The 14,808-nt window shown below is 33.5% G+C and overlaps 1 protein-coding gene across 1 annotated transcript; it reads right to left on the bottom strand.

The window, feature by feature from the left end:
- Positions 1-3,717: 3,717 nt before the first annotated feature.
- Positions 3,718-6,008, bottom strand: LOC110916724 (dentin sialophosphoprotein). The gene is made up of 2 exons (XM_022161407.2): positions 5,581-6,008; positions 3,718-4,677 (listed from the first exon to the last, which is right to left on the bottom strand). The coding sequence occupies exons 1-2, from the start codon at positions 5,968-5,970 to the stop codon at positions 3,955-3,957; spliced, it is 1,113 nt and encodes a 370-aa protein (XP_022017099.1). The 5' UTR covers positions 5,971-6,008; the 3' UTR covers positions 3,718-3,954.
- Positions 6,009-14,808: the final 8,800 nt, after the last annotated feature.

The raw sequence follows: 14,808 nt of genomic DNA, 5'->3' as shown, positions 1-14,808 counted from the left end.
CTTTCTTTCATGCTACTATTAGTTGGATTTTTTGTAGTGGACTGTCAGTTCATTCACGTGATATATATATATACATCAAACAGATCACACATATTAACATATCACATCCAGTTATCATTCGGTTTACATTGGAACCCTAAACATTGATAAATGAGAGCCCTAAGCATGCTATATTTAATCTAAAGGCACATATAATGGTCACATGTTTACTGACAATAGTATACAATTACAAACACAATGGCCGATAATAATGAAGTGTTCTTATCTAATTGACTTCACTTTCAGTAATCAACAAATAATAAGACAAGTAACGACTGATTTTACTGACCGAGATAACAAAGGATCAGAATGATTCGAAATGATTCGAAGATGGTGATGATTGCCGTCAGTTCATAGAAAGAAAGAACTAGGGTTTGCGTTAAGTTTTTATTTGCTAACATGGGACGGTTACGAATGATATAAGTCAAAGATTGTACTGGGCCGCCTTTGGGCCGAATGCTCACTGACCCAACGACTGTGTTTCGTCATGCAGTGTGGACGGCGAAACTCCATGTTTCGTTGTGCGGTGTGGTCGGCGAAACTCTAAGTTTCGTCAAGATTAAATGTTTGATTCCTTTGTTATGTTAAACACAGGTTAGTGGTAGTTTACAAGACCTATTAATAATCCCACACACAAGAATTATATACCAACATAGATCACCTAAACCATGTACAAAATACACCAGTTATAACCCCAAACAAAGTACAAGGACAGTAGTGTAAACAAGTATTGTGTAAGGGAAAAACCTTGAAAGTTCGGGTTGTCACAGTAACTTTGCGATTTGGCCCTCGATTATTTACAATTAAGGGCCTCGTGACTTTTACCCGCATTGTTAAGTCCCCGGTTAGTTTAATTACTATCGGAAAAGCCTTAACTTTTATTGTTGACGCTTTTAACCCTTTGCATACGAATTTGATCATAACTTTCTCGTTTTAAGACGGAACTTCGCGGAATTTATATCGTATATTCTAGTGAGCGTATTTTACCGTTACAAAGTCTTGGGTTCGTCAAAGGGTCACTCAGAGGTATAAATTAAACATGTTGACACATTTGACCCCCTGTAGTTTGTAATCTCTCACTTTCTTCCGCGTTTCGCTCCGTACGATCCATGATTTATTCGTTTGAAGGTACGAGCATCATTTAGGGTTACTATACAGTATATTTACCCCTCGTTGACATTTTTAACCCTCGAATTTACATACTTTCAAGGTTTGTCAACTTTAGTCCTTTATTTAGTATTTAATACCACGTGTAACTCATGACACGTGTCAACACATTATTGGACACAAAATTTCGAGGTGTTACAGTGTGTCTATTAATCTTTAACCCGGTACAACCCGGGCAACTGAACGCATAACAGACATGTAATTCTTTTACAAGATTATAAGCAAATAATTATCCCAAGTTATAAAAAGTTTTGTGCCGCGGGCATTCTAATCAATTTTTAAAACATTTTCAAAATGAGTCAGTTAAATTGTATTTACCAGTGTAAACTGACGTATTTTCCAAAAAGGATAAGTGTAGGTACTACGCGTAATAGGCTGGTCACTCCTTAGCATCAATAAAGGTCACGCAAGCTTAGGATGCCTGAAGTCTGTTGAACAATGTTTTACTTTATTACGATCCGCCTGTGGATCTTTTACTTTCCGTTTGTAATACTTGGATATTACTTCATATCGGATTGTAATATATTTATCTTTTGCTTCCGCTGTGCATTTAAATTTGTGTTGTTTGACTATGATGATATCAACTACGTCACGGTACTCCCCACCGGGCCCACCGGTGACACGTGGAAAAATAGGGGTGTGAAAACGAAGGTGCTTGATGGTGGTGGTGGCAAATTGTAAGAGAGAGAGGGAGAGGGTGAGTGGTGAAGAAGAAAATGAAAGGGATCACATATATAATGTTTTTCTGTTTTATATTTTAATATTAAAAGGGTAAAATATTATTTTGCCCTTATATGGGGTCCATTTAACAGAAAAATTTAACTGGGTTATGCTCAAATGACGTAACTTGCAACAAACTTCTCTATAAATTGCAAAACCTGTCAAAATTCTTTGAAAATAACACTGCCTGAAAAGGGGTATATAGATAAATGACAAAACTTGTAATTTTTCCTTTTTTTTAATGACAATGCTTGTTTCTACTTCATTACACCAATAATTCTGCATTATTCACAATTTTCTATGATTAAACCTAAAATTTCTCCAAAAGACATATTCCTTTACCTGATATGCTACCCCCACATTGACTAAATTGAAGTAAATTACCAAATGAATTATTAAGCATTATTGTTTCTAACATCACATTAATAGACTTTGTTCCCTACAAGACGTTTGATAGACTTTATTCCCTACAAGACGTTTTTGGCACGGTAATAAACCCAATTCTTATACAAATTACCCAATTTTTGTAATGAGCTCATTCACTCAATTGTCTACCGACGTGAACCCTATTGAATTAAACCTTTGAACGATTGTTACGCCTATTATGTTTAAATTTCACAATTAAAAAACAAATATGCAACCAATATTTGTACTTTTGTAGTTATTCAACCACATCGCTCTCGTGCATTGTAAAGTTTTATACATGACAATTTAGATAAATGGCACAAATTGACATCAAATTATAATAATCTTAGCTTTTTCTCCAAAACACTTTTTAAATGATTAGAAGAATATTAAATTTTAACATCTAATACATACCAATCAAACATAAAACAACCAAAATACATATATAATAACCTAATAACCGTCAAACAAAACAAAACACCTTGAAAATCACGTGAGCACATTTTATACATATTTTTTTTTCTCACATGGATTATAAAATCCACACTCTTTATCATAAGTTACAAGTTTTTAATGCATATGCGACGAATGCAAGATAAAAAGGAAAGTGACATGAGATCTCAACTCTAAAAATTCATCCATGCATTTTGTATAGTTGTCGTTGTTATGGCGAAGCTTGAGATTTCCGACCAGGAGGTCGAAAACGTATATACCTAAAAATCTATAAAACGGTGGGTCGAAAACGTATATACCCAAAAATTTCAATCCGAAAACAACATACTCTCCATTACTGAGCAAAAAGTTCGGGGGACGGAACTATGCTACGCCCATGGTTGTTAGAATATTTGATTAAGATATAAAAGAAAAGTCACATGATATCTTAACTCCCATTTGAAAAGCATTCTAAGTAGGATCCTCTTTTCCATACCATGGTTACAAAAGTCGTTAGGCGCTCTCTAATTGATCGACTGAAGAGTTAAGAGTACTCAGCGTAGACGGAGAGTACCCAAACATGTTAAATTATATAGAATTTAGTTTTTGGGAAATTTTGTGCTACACATCATAAATTTACTAATATTTTTCTTTTACTAATATTCATAAGATAAGACGTGAATATCAATGTACATAAAAAAACACATGTCCAATCTCTAGATGAAAAACTCCAAACCTACTTATCCATATCAGCCGTTCAAAAAAAAAAATATTCGCGAATGTCGGGAGTTCAAACATGCGTTGTTTTAACTGGGTTCGTGCTAGAGAGCTTCCTCACACGATAGATCCCTAATTTAAACCCTCCAAGGAGAACCCCCAATCACACAAACTCGAACTTAAGACATTGAGGGAAAAACTCACCCGGACCCACCACAGGTGGAACTTAAATACCCATAAATTAGTATGGATGGTTTACTTATCCATATCAAGTAGTAATTGAAACTGGAGGGAAGGCAACCAGATTTGTTAATTCTTATCTCCAATCTCCAGATGCAAAACAAATACAGAAATCACACAGTTCATCTTTTCTATAAATATAAATATTTATAGTTCATAAATTTATACAACAGATGCGTACACGTACACACGTACACATACACATACAGTCTAACCACATCTTCCCTGTAAAGGCTACCGAAGAGGATTTCGTGTTCTATCAAGCAAACCAGCCATAATAACTCTTTTCTTGTACTGCTCCGACTCAGTATCCACCACCCTGCTCGCGTTGCCAACTGAGTTCATTCGTTTCACTCGTCGACAAGGTACTAAATAGAACAAAATAGATGTACAAAGTATAGCGTATATTCTTCCGTACACCACCAACACAATAAGACTCAAAAGAAGAAACAAACACCAACGGATATTCCAACTGTTACCGCTAGACTTAACTTTATCCAGATTAGATGCCATCACATTGTTCGAATCGACTGAATCTAATTGTGATAATCCTTTATGGTACGATGGTGACGATGATGATCGAATAAGAGTATTTGATTTTGATAATGGTAACAGGATAGAACATGTTTGAGAACTGGAGTTGCTTCGGTTAGGTTTCGGAAATGCTGATGAATTGGATGAAGTTTGATTATTAGAATCTGTTGTATCTGTTTGAGATGATGTTTTTGGTTCAGATAGCCATCGAGAATTGGCGTTTGTGGACGAAGAGGAACAACTAGTGGTTCGTGAAGAAGATAGTGTATTCGAACAACGACTTGATGTATCTTCCATGTCTGTTGATTGCATACTGCACGCGTTACTGTCGTCGGATTGTTTTCCGGTCTTTTCGATTGGTATAAACGATTCGTTTATGTCTGAAGCGTTCGATGATTTAGATGAACTCCTACTCTTCTTCACCTGTAGATGTAAAACAAATATGTAAAACAAATAAATCATGATTCTCTGTATTAATATTTTAACAAGTTTAACAGATATTACAACAAAACGTATATCCGCATCATTCAAATTCAAATCTTCTTCACATGTTGATTAAAATTTAAAACACACAAATTAATAATTATCTGCATTAATTCAGATAATCTAGAAGATGAAATTCAATATCAAATCTTCTTCACACGTCGGTTAAAAACGCACAAATCATGAATATCTGCATTAGTTATAAACAATGTTTTAAAAACCGGTTTTTAAGTCGTACCGGGATAGGCTCAGAAATGGTTCAACCAGTTGAACCAGGTTATACCGGATGGTTCAACCGGGTTGACAAATTACCCAATAAATCCATAAAATACAATTTTTACTCAAAAAATAATCCAAAACTACCTATTTTCATAATAAAAAATATACTAAAAGTTAATCCATAATCAAAAAATTCACTATTTGTACGTTTTTGGGCGCTAGGTTTTACTAAAAAGTTAAATCGACACATTTTTTTGGCTCATAAAAGATTAATATTCCAAATTTTAACCTTTGACCCGACATCGATATACTGGTTTAACCCAATTTACGAACGGTACAACTTCTTTGTCATTCCCTCAATTTACCGGCATGATTCGTGCCGACCTAGATTCCAGCATCCGGTTCAACCGACTGGTTTTTAAAACGTTGGTTATAAATCATATCTAGAAGACAAAATTTCAACAAAACGTACGATTCATGAATCTAGACAATGAAATTTTAACAAATTCAACAGAAATGACAACAAAACGTACATCAACATAATTCAAATACAAATCAATCAATCAACAAACAAACAAAAACAAACCAAAATGAACAAAACGGTTTCGCAAACAAAAAACTAACCATAACCGCTTTAAGCAATCGGGAAACCCGGTTATCGGAATTAACATCCGAAACAACAACAGCGTCTTCACCGCATCCAGTTGCTGCAATCAAAGCCGGTTTTCCTAGGCGTCCGATTTTAGAATCCCGGGTATCTGATTTATTATTATTATTATTATTAATAATCGGTCTTTCGCTATCGACAGCGAAAGACCGAAAGCAAGACCTGAAGAGCTTGCTTCTCCCTCTCTTCTTCTTTCTCTTATGATCCGCCATAACGCTGAAGAGAGAGAGGGAGAAAGAGAGAGAGAGGATACAACGGTCGTGTTGTTGTTGTTGTTGGTTAAGGTTGTTGTTGTTTGTAGGGGGAGAAAACAAGAGAGGAAAATGTTGATGAAAACATGAGTACATGAGCGAGAGTGGCCGATATTGCCGCTCTTCGTCTTCCACATTCTTTACAAATGCCGGTTTTAAATACTTATGGAATAATTTATCTTATTGGTCCCTGTAGTTTGAAGTGTGTCAATATTTGTACGTATTATATACTTTCTTTTTTCTAACTACTATTACTTTACTTACGTCAACAATTCTAAATTAATCTTTTTTGTCTGGTTTCTCTCTAAGGGACATGTGTCTCTCTACCAATGGGCTAGCCCCACATTGGTTGTACGTATTGTATGTATTATCTTAATCTAAGATGAGAATTATGTATTACGCTAGTTGTTAAACGTATTGTTAAAACTAGAAATAGTTAGGTGGTTCTACTTTGTTTTTATTTTAACTTTGGGAATAACTTGCTGTTTGTTTTTGAATGTTTGATTACCAACTTTGAATGTTTTTGTTACGTATGAAACTAATTATTACAAGTTGTTGAAATTATTATGATAAAATGGTCATGCATCCATACACTATGACAACCTTTCGATGAGATGATCGTCAACAAACTACGAATAGTCCAGGTGATTTGATGACCCTCTAGTAGAAACTTTTTTTTTTTGGAACACAAGTATGTATGTCATAAATGGAACGAATAAAACGAGGGAAAATCACCAAATCAACCAATTTGACTACAAAGATAATCAAAGTAGCCATCATTTATGTTAGATTATCATTTCAGGAGGGCGAAAATGGCGCAATAGAAAAGGGTGGCGCAAGATGGTGTGACGTATGAGAAGGTTGATGTAACGAAGATGGAAAGATGAAAATGGAGATTGAGAAGCGGATAAGGAAGATGGAAGCAAACCGAAAGTTTCTGAATGGCGCGGGAGATTAAGGGATGGCATTGGAGATTCTCGTCGCCGACATATAAGGCACAGGAGCAAGCTACCTAGGCTTGAAACTAAGAAGCTTCGCAGGAAGAAGGTGTACTGCACCATATGGCGCAGTAGTTGAAAATTAATGTCGTAGGAAGTTTAGATGGTTGGCGCAGGAAGAACTGGTATGGCATAGGAAGAAAGCTGGTTGGCAGATGGCTATTTTAGTGATTCTAGAAGTCAAGGTTATTATCTTAATTATCTTGGTAAAAACGTTAATTTGGTGAGCAAAGAAGGGATTATTTGTGAAAAAAGAAGCATGACAAGAAGTTATTTTGCTTACAATAGAACAACAAATTACAACATAGCATGAAAGCTACGTCTAAGTATAAAATAAACTATAATTTAAATCGCCTCGTATTGACGGTACAAACTAAATAATGGGAAGTAATTATCATCAAAGATTCAAAGGGTTTGTAATGCATAAGAGAAAATTTACAATGACAAAAAAACATATAATGAATAGTTAAGGGACCATTTCAAAACTAAAAAAAATAAAATGATAAAATGTCGAGTGTACGACCCGTTTAGTTCAAAATGAAAATATAAAGAAACCGCTCTACATATTTTCAAATTTGGCATGTTTCCATTGATTGGAAAATGTTAGAAAATGAAATGAAATTAATGAAGGGCCCAAATCTCATTAATTATTTTTTATTTGACATACGTAGCCTGTTCATGTTGACCATTTATTTGTGACCATTGAGTCGATGCCGATTACATTTCTAGCCGCCCATTCACCTACTTTGGGGATATAACAGGTTTTATTAATGAACATAAAATCTATAAATGGAATCCAAAATTTATTAACTTAGAAGTCGTAACAAAATAGAATACCAAACATCTAGATCGGGCCGAGCAGTATCGGTCACTGTCTATACTGGAACTGGCTGTTTCGACGATTGGATTTGGACTCAGTGTCGTCTCTGAGAACTCATATACCCTGTTCAAGCTCGAAAAATATGCCCTTATGCCTTAACGATAAACAATGCAATTACGAATATGATAAAATCGTAGTATTCGATAAACAATGCAATTACGAAAAATGAAAAAATTATAATATTCGAATGAGTTACGTACCGTAATAAGTAAATAGCTAATAACTAATCAATGATTCGTGCAGCCCTCCTTGCATTCCTCATAACAAACTGGTGGATCAACTCTTCACAATTTATATTATCTAACACTTCGTTTTCAATTAGTAATGGACTCAATTAACCTAGTGGGCTAAATTCTAAAGTCTTAACCATAAAAAATTTTTTGTAAATGAGCCTTACTTGAAACTGGTATGAGTTTACTATTTTAAAAAATAACATGCATATATCGGATTTTGTTTTTGAAAACATATGCCCCTCGAAATCACGGGCACTGTGTAGAAGTCCTCTCCACACACCATCTAAGCCTCCCTTGATTGGACCATACGTGCTTCCTCCCGGTTTGGGCTACCGGTTCATCTTGAGTTGTTGACTAGTTGACTGGACTGTTTTTAACTTCTTTTTTACGTTTATTTAAGTAAAAGGGCGTTGAAGACTTGTGAGGTGTGACCTATTATTATTCTCCAATATGTGTTGATTGTTGACTTCTTCTTGGTCAAAGGTCCTAAGTCCTATTATTCTCCAATATATCATTTAATCATTATATCACCAACCCAATTTAGACTAACATTCCAATGCTTGTTACATTTGTATAATAACTAGTGTAATGCGTCGCCCGCGTTGCGGGCCGCTAAACCGAATATTTTTTAGTTTAATAATATGTACGCCTTTATTTCAGATACTTATAACACGCTCTAAAAAAAGATACATCGAGTTAACCAATTAAAGCAAAACACTACCATAGTTTTGCTAAAAAAATAACTAAACGATGACAAACATGTAATTTAGAGCTGCGGGCAAAACAATAATTTGTCAGGACCAATTAGCGAGTACTAGGTAGCTATTTGGCACGGATAAAAACTATATTGAGCCAACCAAGTAAAATAAAACAATACCATAGTTTTGCAAAAAAAAAAAAAAAAAAAAGATGCAAATTTGCAATTTTGAACTGCGGTAAAATCGTAAATTTGGAATGTTGGCAAAATCATATTTTGAACTGGTGGCAAACCCATATTTTTATTATAAACCGAAGGCAAAATCGTAATTTTGAGCTGGGGGCAAAACCAAAATTTTATTTTGAATTGAGGGCGAAATCATAATTTTAAAATGGGGATAAAATCGTAATTTGGCAGGACCATAGCTATGGGGAAACCATATTTTTTGTTGAACTGTTGGCAAAATCGTGGTTTTTAACTGAGGGCAAAATCATAATTTTAAGCTGGGGCAAAATCACCATTTTATTTTGAACTGCGTGCAAAATCGTATTTTTGAAATGGGGCAAAATCATAATTTTAAACTGAGGATAAAATTGCAGTTTGGCAGGACCAATGAAGAAGTGTCAGACAGCTGCTTGACACTATTCCCCATCTTCCTTTTGTAGTAATAGATAACTATTATATGTTATTTTGAACTGTTGGCAAAATCGTATTTTTTAACTAAGGGCAAAATCGTAATTTTAAGCTGGGGGCAAACTACATTTTTTATTTTGAATTGGGGGCAAAATCGTATTTTTAAAATGGGAAATCGTAATTTTAAACTGGAGATAAATTTGCAATTTGACATGACCAATTAAGAAGCGGCAAGCAGCTGCTTGACAATGTTTCCCATCTTCCTTTTATAGTAATAGATAACTATTATATGCCAAGTTAAAAAAAAATTGGTTGCTTGCCGCCGCTTTGGGCCAATAAGAAAACATAACTATTCCCTGTAACGGAAAACGTATATGTAGTAAATTTATAGAAAAAATATCCGAAGGCAGTTATAGTTATACCACTGTCTACTACTTTTTTGGTGAACTTGGTACTGGTTGTTTTAACTCGAGTACTCCATTATTGAAAAATCCACGTGAGACTAACATAATCAATACTCTGCTAACCGATAAGATTATATTTGTTAAGAATATCAATGGTCACAATCAATACTATGCTAACCGATAAGATTATATTTGTTAAGATTATCAATCGTTAATAAACGTATATAGGTTTTTTTATTACCGTGAGATAATGTTATATGTGTTTGGCGTAGTGTAAGGCTGGAGGGTATGGAGAGGCTCATCCCCAACCCCAAGGGGATGGGTCGTCACGTCACCGCCACGTAGGAGAGGTTTGAAGGGGATGGACCTAGGGGGTGGGGGATGAACCCCTTTATATATATATAGGATTAGGATTATGATCATGAGTGAACAACTTCGTGAGAATGAACTGAGTGAACTAATATTGGCCTTTGACCATTTTTTTAGATTAAAAAGGTAAGATTGACATTAGCCAATTACTTTTAGTTAAAATCCCTTAATTTTCTCTTCTCTTAACTCTCTCTCTCTCTTTCTCTCTCACTTTTTATTATTTCTCTATTTTTATACTATATAATAAAAGAAACTTGTTTTGGGACACTTGTCATTCTCTCATTTAATTGATTAAAATTAATAATAATAATACTAATAATAATATTTAATCTAATCTAATACAAATAATAATAATATTTAATCTAATCTAATACAAATTCTTATTATTAATTCAATAACCTATTGTTAAACTAAAACTTCAATAGAATCTTAAATCCTAGCTAAACAAGTTTCGAAATTCATAATAATAGTAATATGTTAGACTAAATATATTATTGATTTATATATAAAATATATTATTGATATATATAACTAAAATTATTATCAATAATATTAATAATAGGTTTAGAATCAAATACAAAAATTCAAAAAATAAGAAGTCGTACAAAGGGTATCAAATAGACTCTGATTAACCTCATTCAACCGACATTAGAGTCGTCTTATCGAACTCTACGACATTAATTAATATGTACGAGTTGATGAGTTACATTTATATTAACTCATTTATGTCAATATGGTATGTAAATGTCTCTGTCTTTGTTTTGCATTTACAGGAAATATCTATACTATATAGTTTAAATTGTTCAACCCGTGTAACACACGGGGAACTAACCTAGTTTTAATTATAAGAGATTGAAGGGCTAATGTTTTTTTTAAATAAACGGTTATGTTCCTTTTAAAATTAAATATTAAACCTAATTAAATTATGATTTTTAACATATGTGTATACAAGTCAGTATATACAAGACTTATACACTTGTGTATTATTACATCTTGTTTTCACGGGTTAGTATAAACCATATTTATACACTTGTGTATTAATCAAGTATGTATGTGTATACGGGTCGGTATATACCAGTCGTATACACCTGTGTATTATTCAAGTACATAGTGTATACATGTCGATATATATTAGACTTATACACTTGTGTATTACTATATATTGTTTCGACTATACATCTTTTCACCAAACATTGATCTAATACATATATGTATAGAGAATGTAATTAAATATTTTTAATGTGTTATAGCTGGAACAATATTTGATAATGTTTGTATTTTTTTTAAATTATAAAATATTAAGTTAGGTAATGTGTGAGAGAAAAAAAAATATAGAGAATATAATTAAATATTCTTTTAATTGGAAAGATAAATCAGAAGAGAGAAAAAATTAATTAGTTAAATGAAGATAGAAATATACAATTATACCCTTGTGTCTATTAAAATACTTGTAAGTTACAAAAGATAATTACAATTTTGCCATTAAAGAAAAAATCTAGATCTACAAAATCAATGGTCAGGATAAGTTCATTTTGTTTACAAATAAATCATTGTTCACTTATGAACCCTACCCTATATATGTATATATATATATATATATATAGGGGAGGGTTTAAATGAGAACGCTAAATATTGTGAGAACCGTGAGAACAAATGAAAAAACCATGAGAACTTGGTCAAAAACAATTCAAATTCAAAATTTTTTTCTACACTTATCATTATTATTCGAATACAATGTTAGAAATTCAATTTACACGTTTAAATTTATGTGAATTCATAAATAAAGAAAATTTACACATGTGTAAGTTTGCCATTTATACATGTGTAAATCTGCTATATTTACACATGTGTAAAAAATCTAAAAAGAATGATTTTGAAATGAGAAATGAATTATTTGATGTTATAAATTCTTGTTTTGATGTTGTATCTTAATTACAATGAGGTTTGTATAAAAAAATTGGTTTTTTCATTCGTTCTCACGGTTCTCGCAATATTTAGCGTTCTCAAGATAACCCTCCCCTATATATATATATATATATATATATATATATATATATATATATATATATATATATATATAGGAGAAGGATCCGTTAGGAACCACCCGTTATTGCGAGAACCGCGAGAACCAGTGTGCACACAAACAACAATTCCTAAAAAAATCTAAAAAACACCCCAATTTTTTTTTTTTACTTTTTTACTATTTTTTTTGGAAAAATCGCTATATTTTGTTAATGAAAAAAAATTCAAAAAAAAAAAAAATCGAGTAAGAGTTATATATGCACATGTGCATATGTATCATTTATTTGACAAATTCCGTAATTCATTACAAATATTAGTTAATTGCGCTTTCATTTACACTACCACGTGTAATACACTACTTTTTACGTTAACAATATTAGAAATGCACATGTGCATCTATATGTATCAGCATGAAATAAGGTGTTTTGGTACACTACTTTGAATACACTTTCTCTTTCATCTATCATTCCATCCATAATACACAAACATGCACATGTGCATATGTATCATTTCTTTAACAAATTTCGTAACTCGTTACAAATATTAGACAATTGCACTTTCATTTACACTACCATATGTAAACACTACTTTCTACATTACCAATATTAGAAATGCACATGTGCATCTATATGTATCAACATGAAATAAGATGTTTTGGTACACTACTTTGAATACACTTTCCCTTTCATATATCATACCATCCATAATACACCACCATTACCTCCTACCATCCATAATACAATATCATTACCTCCTACCATCCATAATAAAATACCATTACCAATATTTTCACTTTATTACATGTATATCAACATAATTTATACCATCCAATCATCATATTACATCATAAAGTAACAACTATAGCCAAACCATCAACCACTAGATATAACTAATCAAAAAACATGTATATGGGCCTACTTCTCCATTCAAAATCACAAATTTTTTGTATCAAAACATGTTATATCATGGTTATATCTAATGATGCACATGTGCATTTTGAATATTGGTAATGTAAAAAGCAGTGTATTACAAATGGTATTGTAAATTAAAGTGCAATTGTCTATTACTGATAACGTATTACGAAATTTGTTGAAGTAATGATACATATGCACATGTGCATGGATAACTGTTACTCGAAAAAAATGTTTTTTTTTGTAACTAAATATAGCGATTTTTGTTAAAAAAAATAAAAAAAAAATTGAGTGCTTTTTTTTATTTTTTTTAGATTCTATTTTGTGTTCACATTGGTTCTCGCGGTTCTCGCAATAAAGGTGATTCTCAAATGAACCTTACCCTATATATATATGTATGTATAGGTATATGTGAGAGAAGAGAGGCACGGCGAGACCGGCGAGTGGGAGCCGAGAAGGACTAGCCGGGCCGAGGGGGCAGTGTGGGGGACCGGCGCCAGGCCTAAACCGGCCCCCATACCGTCTGGTCTAATGTTTTTAATGAGAGACAAACAACAGTTTTACTAGCTATGAGGTGTACGATGTGTATTTCAGTTATTACTACACCACCAAATCGATTTAAAAGTTTAATTACAGCACTCATGGATAACATAAATAATTTCACTAATAAGAAAAAAAAACATGATGTCACACCCCCAATTTATCACCTAGGGTATGTCCCTATTGGAGGTGCAACGATCCAACAAAGAGCCACCAATCATATCAAACACGAGTTATAATGTATTGAGATACCCATTTGAAATAAATGTATCGTTTGAAAAGTTAAACCAAAACCAAAGTACTGAGCGGAAGCATAAAAATATAAATGTATGAATGTATCGAAATCGAATCAATGTAATTGTTTATCATGACCATAACCACTCCAGCAGCATCAGACGGCAAGCTCCCAAGTTCCTTCAATAATTACCTACAAGCATGCAACAAGTGTGTCAGACTACGCTGGTGAGTTCAAGGTTTTGTTAATAGGTTATGTTACCATATGTATGTTAATGCGATTTAATGTTGCGTTACGATGTTGCTCATGTTAGATACCCTAGGGAATGTGCCCATGTGTATCCGGGGAGTGGGTACCCCTTAACGACCGATTGCTATGTTGCCTTCGTTAGATACCCTAGGGAGAGTGCCCATATGTATCCGAGGAGTGTGCCTCTAACAACCATAGCCATACCCAGATAATTAGTTCACGCCCGTCCTTACGGCCCGGTGTGAGGTTTCCCACCTAATAGCGCTATCAACTAAACACCTCCATTGCCCTCCAGGCAATAACCAAAACCGATTAAGTTGTTTACCCAATGTTTCCCTTCCGAATGTTTACCAGTTGTCCCAAACCACCGGGACGCATGCTTAGAAAAGTGCAGTGAACTCACCTTTGGTTGCTCGGTTGAACTCTTAAAATAGCTAACGGTCAGGGTTGGTCAATCACGTCCTAACATGGTTACCGACAACAATCAGTTTCATGTGCACATAACCCACGTATTTCACGTACAATTAATTCATGTATTCCTTAATCACATACCACACAATTTTTGCACAGGTACACACACATATAGTTCAAATCATAATCGGTTAACACATCGGCCTAATATCATCAAGTAGTCACTTAGCATGCATTTGGTTCAAAAGCAGACTTACTCCAATATTTCATTTGATCCTTAAGAAACATCATGTAACGTTTATTTAGGCTAACATAATTCAGGTTCATCTTTATCAATATACCACCTCACTAA

The sequence above is a fragment of the Helianthus annuus genome, chromosome 11, assembly GCF_002127325.2.
Source record: "Helianthus annuus cultivar XRQ/B chromosome 11, HanXRQr2.0-SUNRISE, whole genome shotgun sequence".
Taxonomy (NCBI): domain Eukaryota; kingdom Viridiplantae; phylum Streptophyta; class Magnoliopsida; order Asterales; family Asteraceae; genus Helianthus; species Helianthus annuus.
This window is presented reverse-complemented; position numbering and strand designations above follow the sequence as displayed.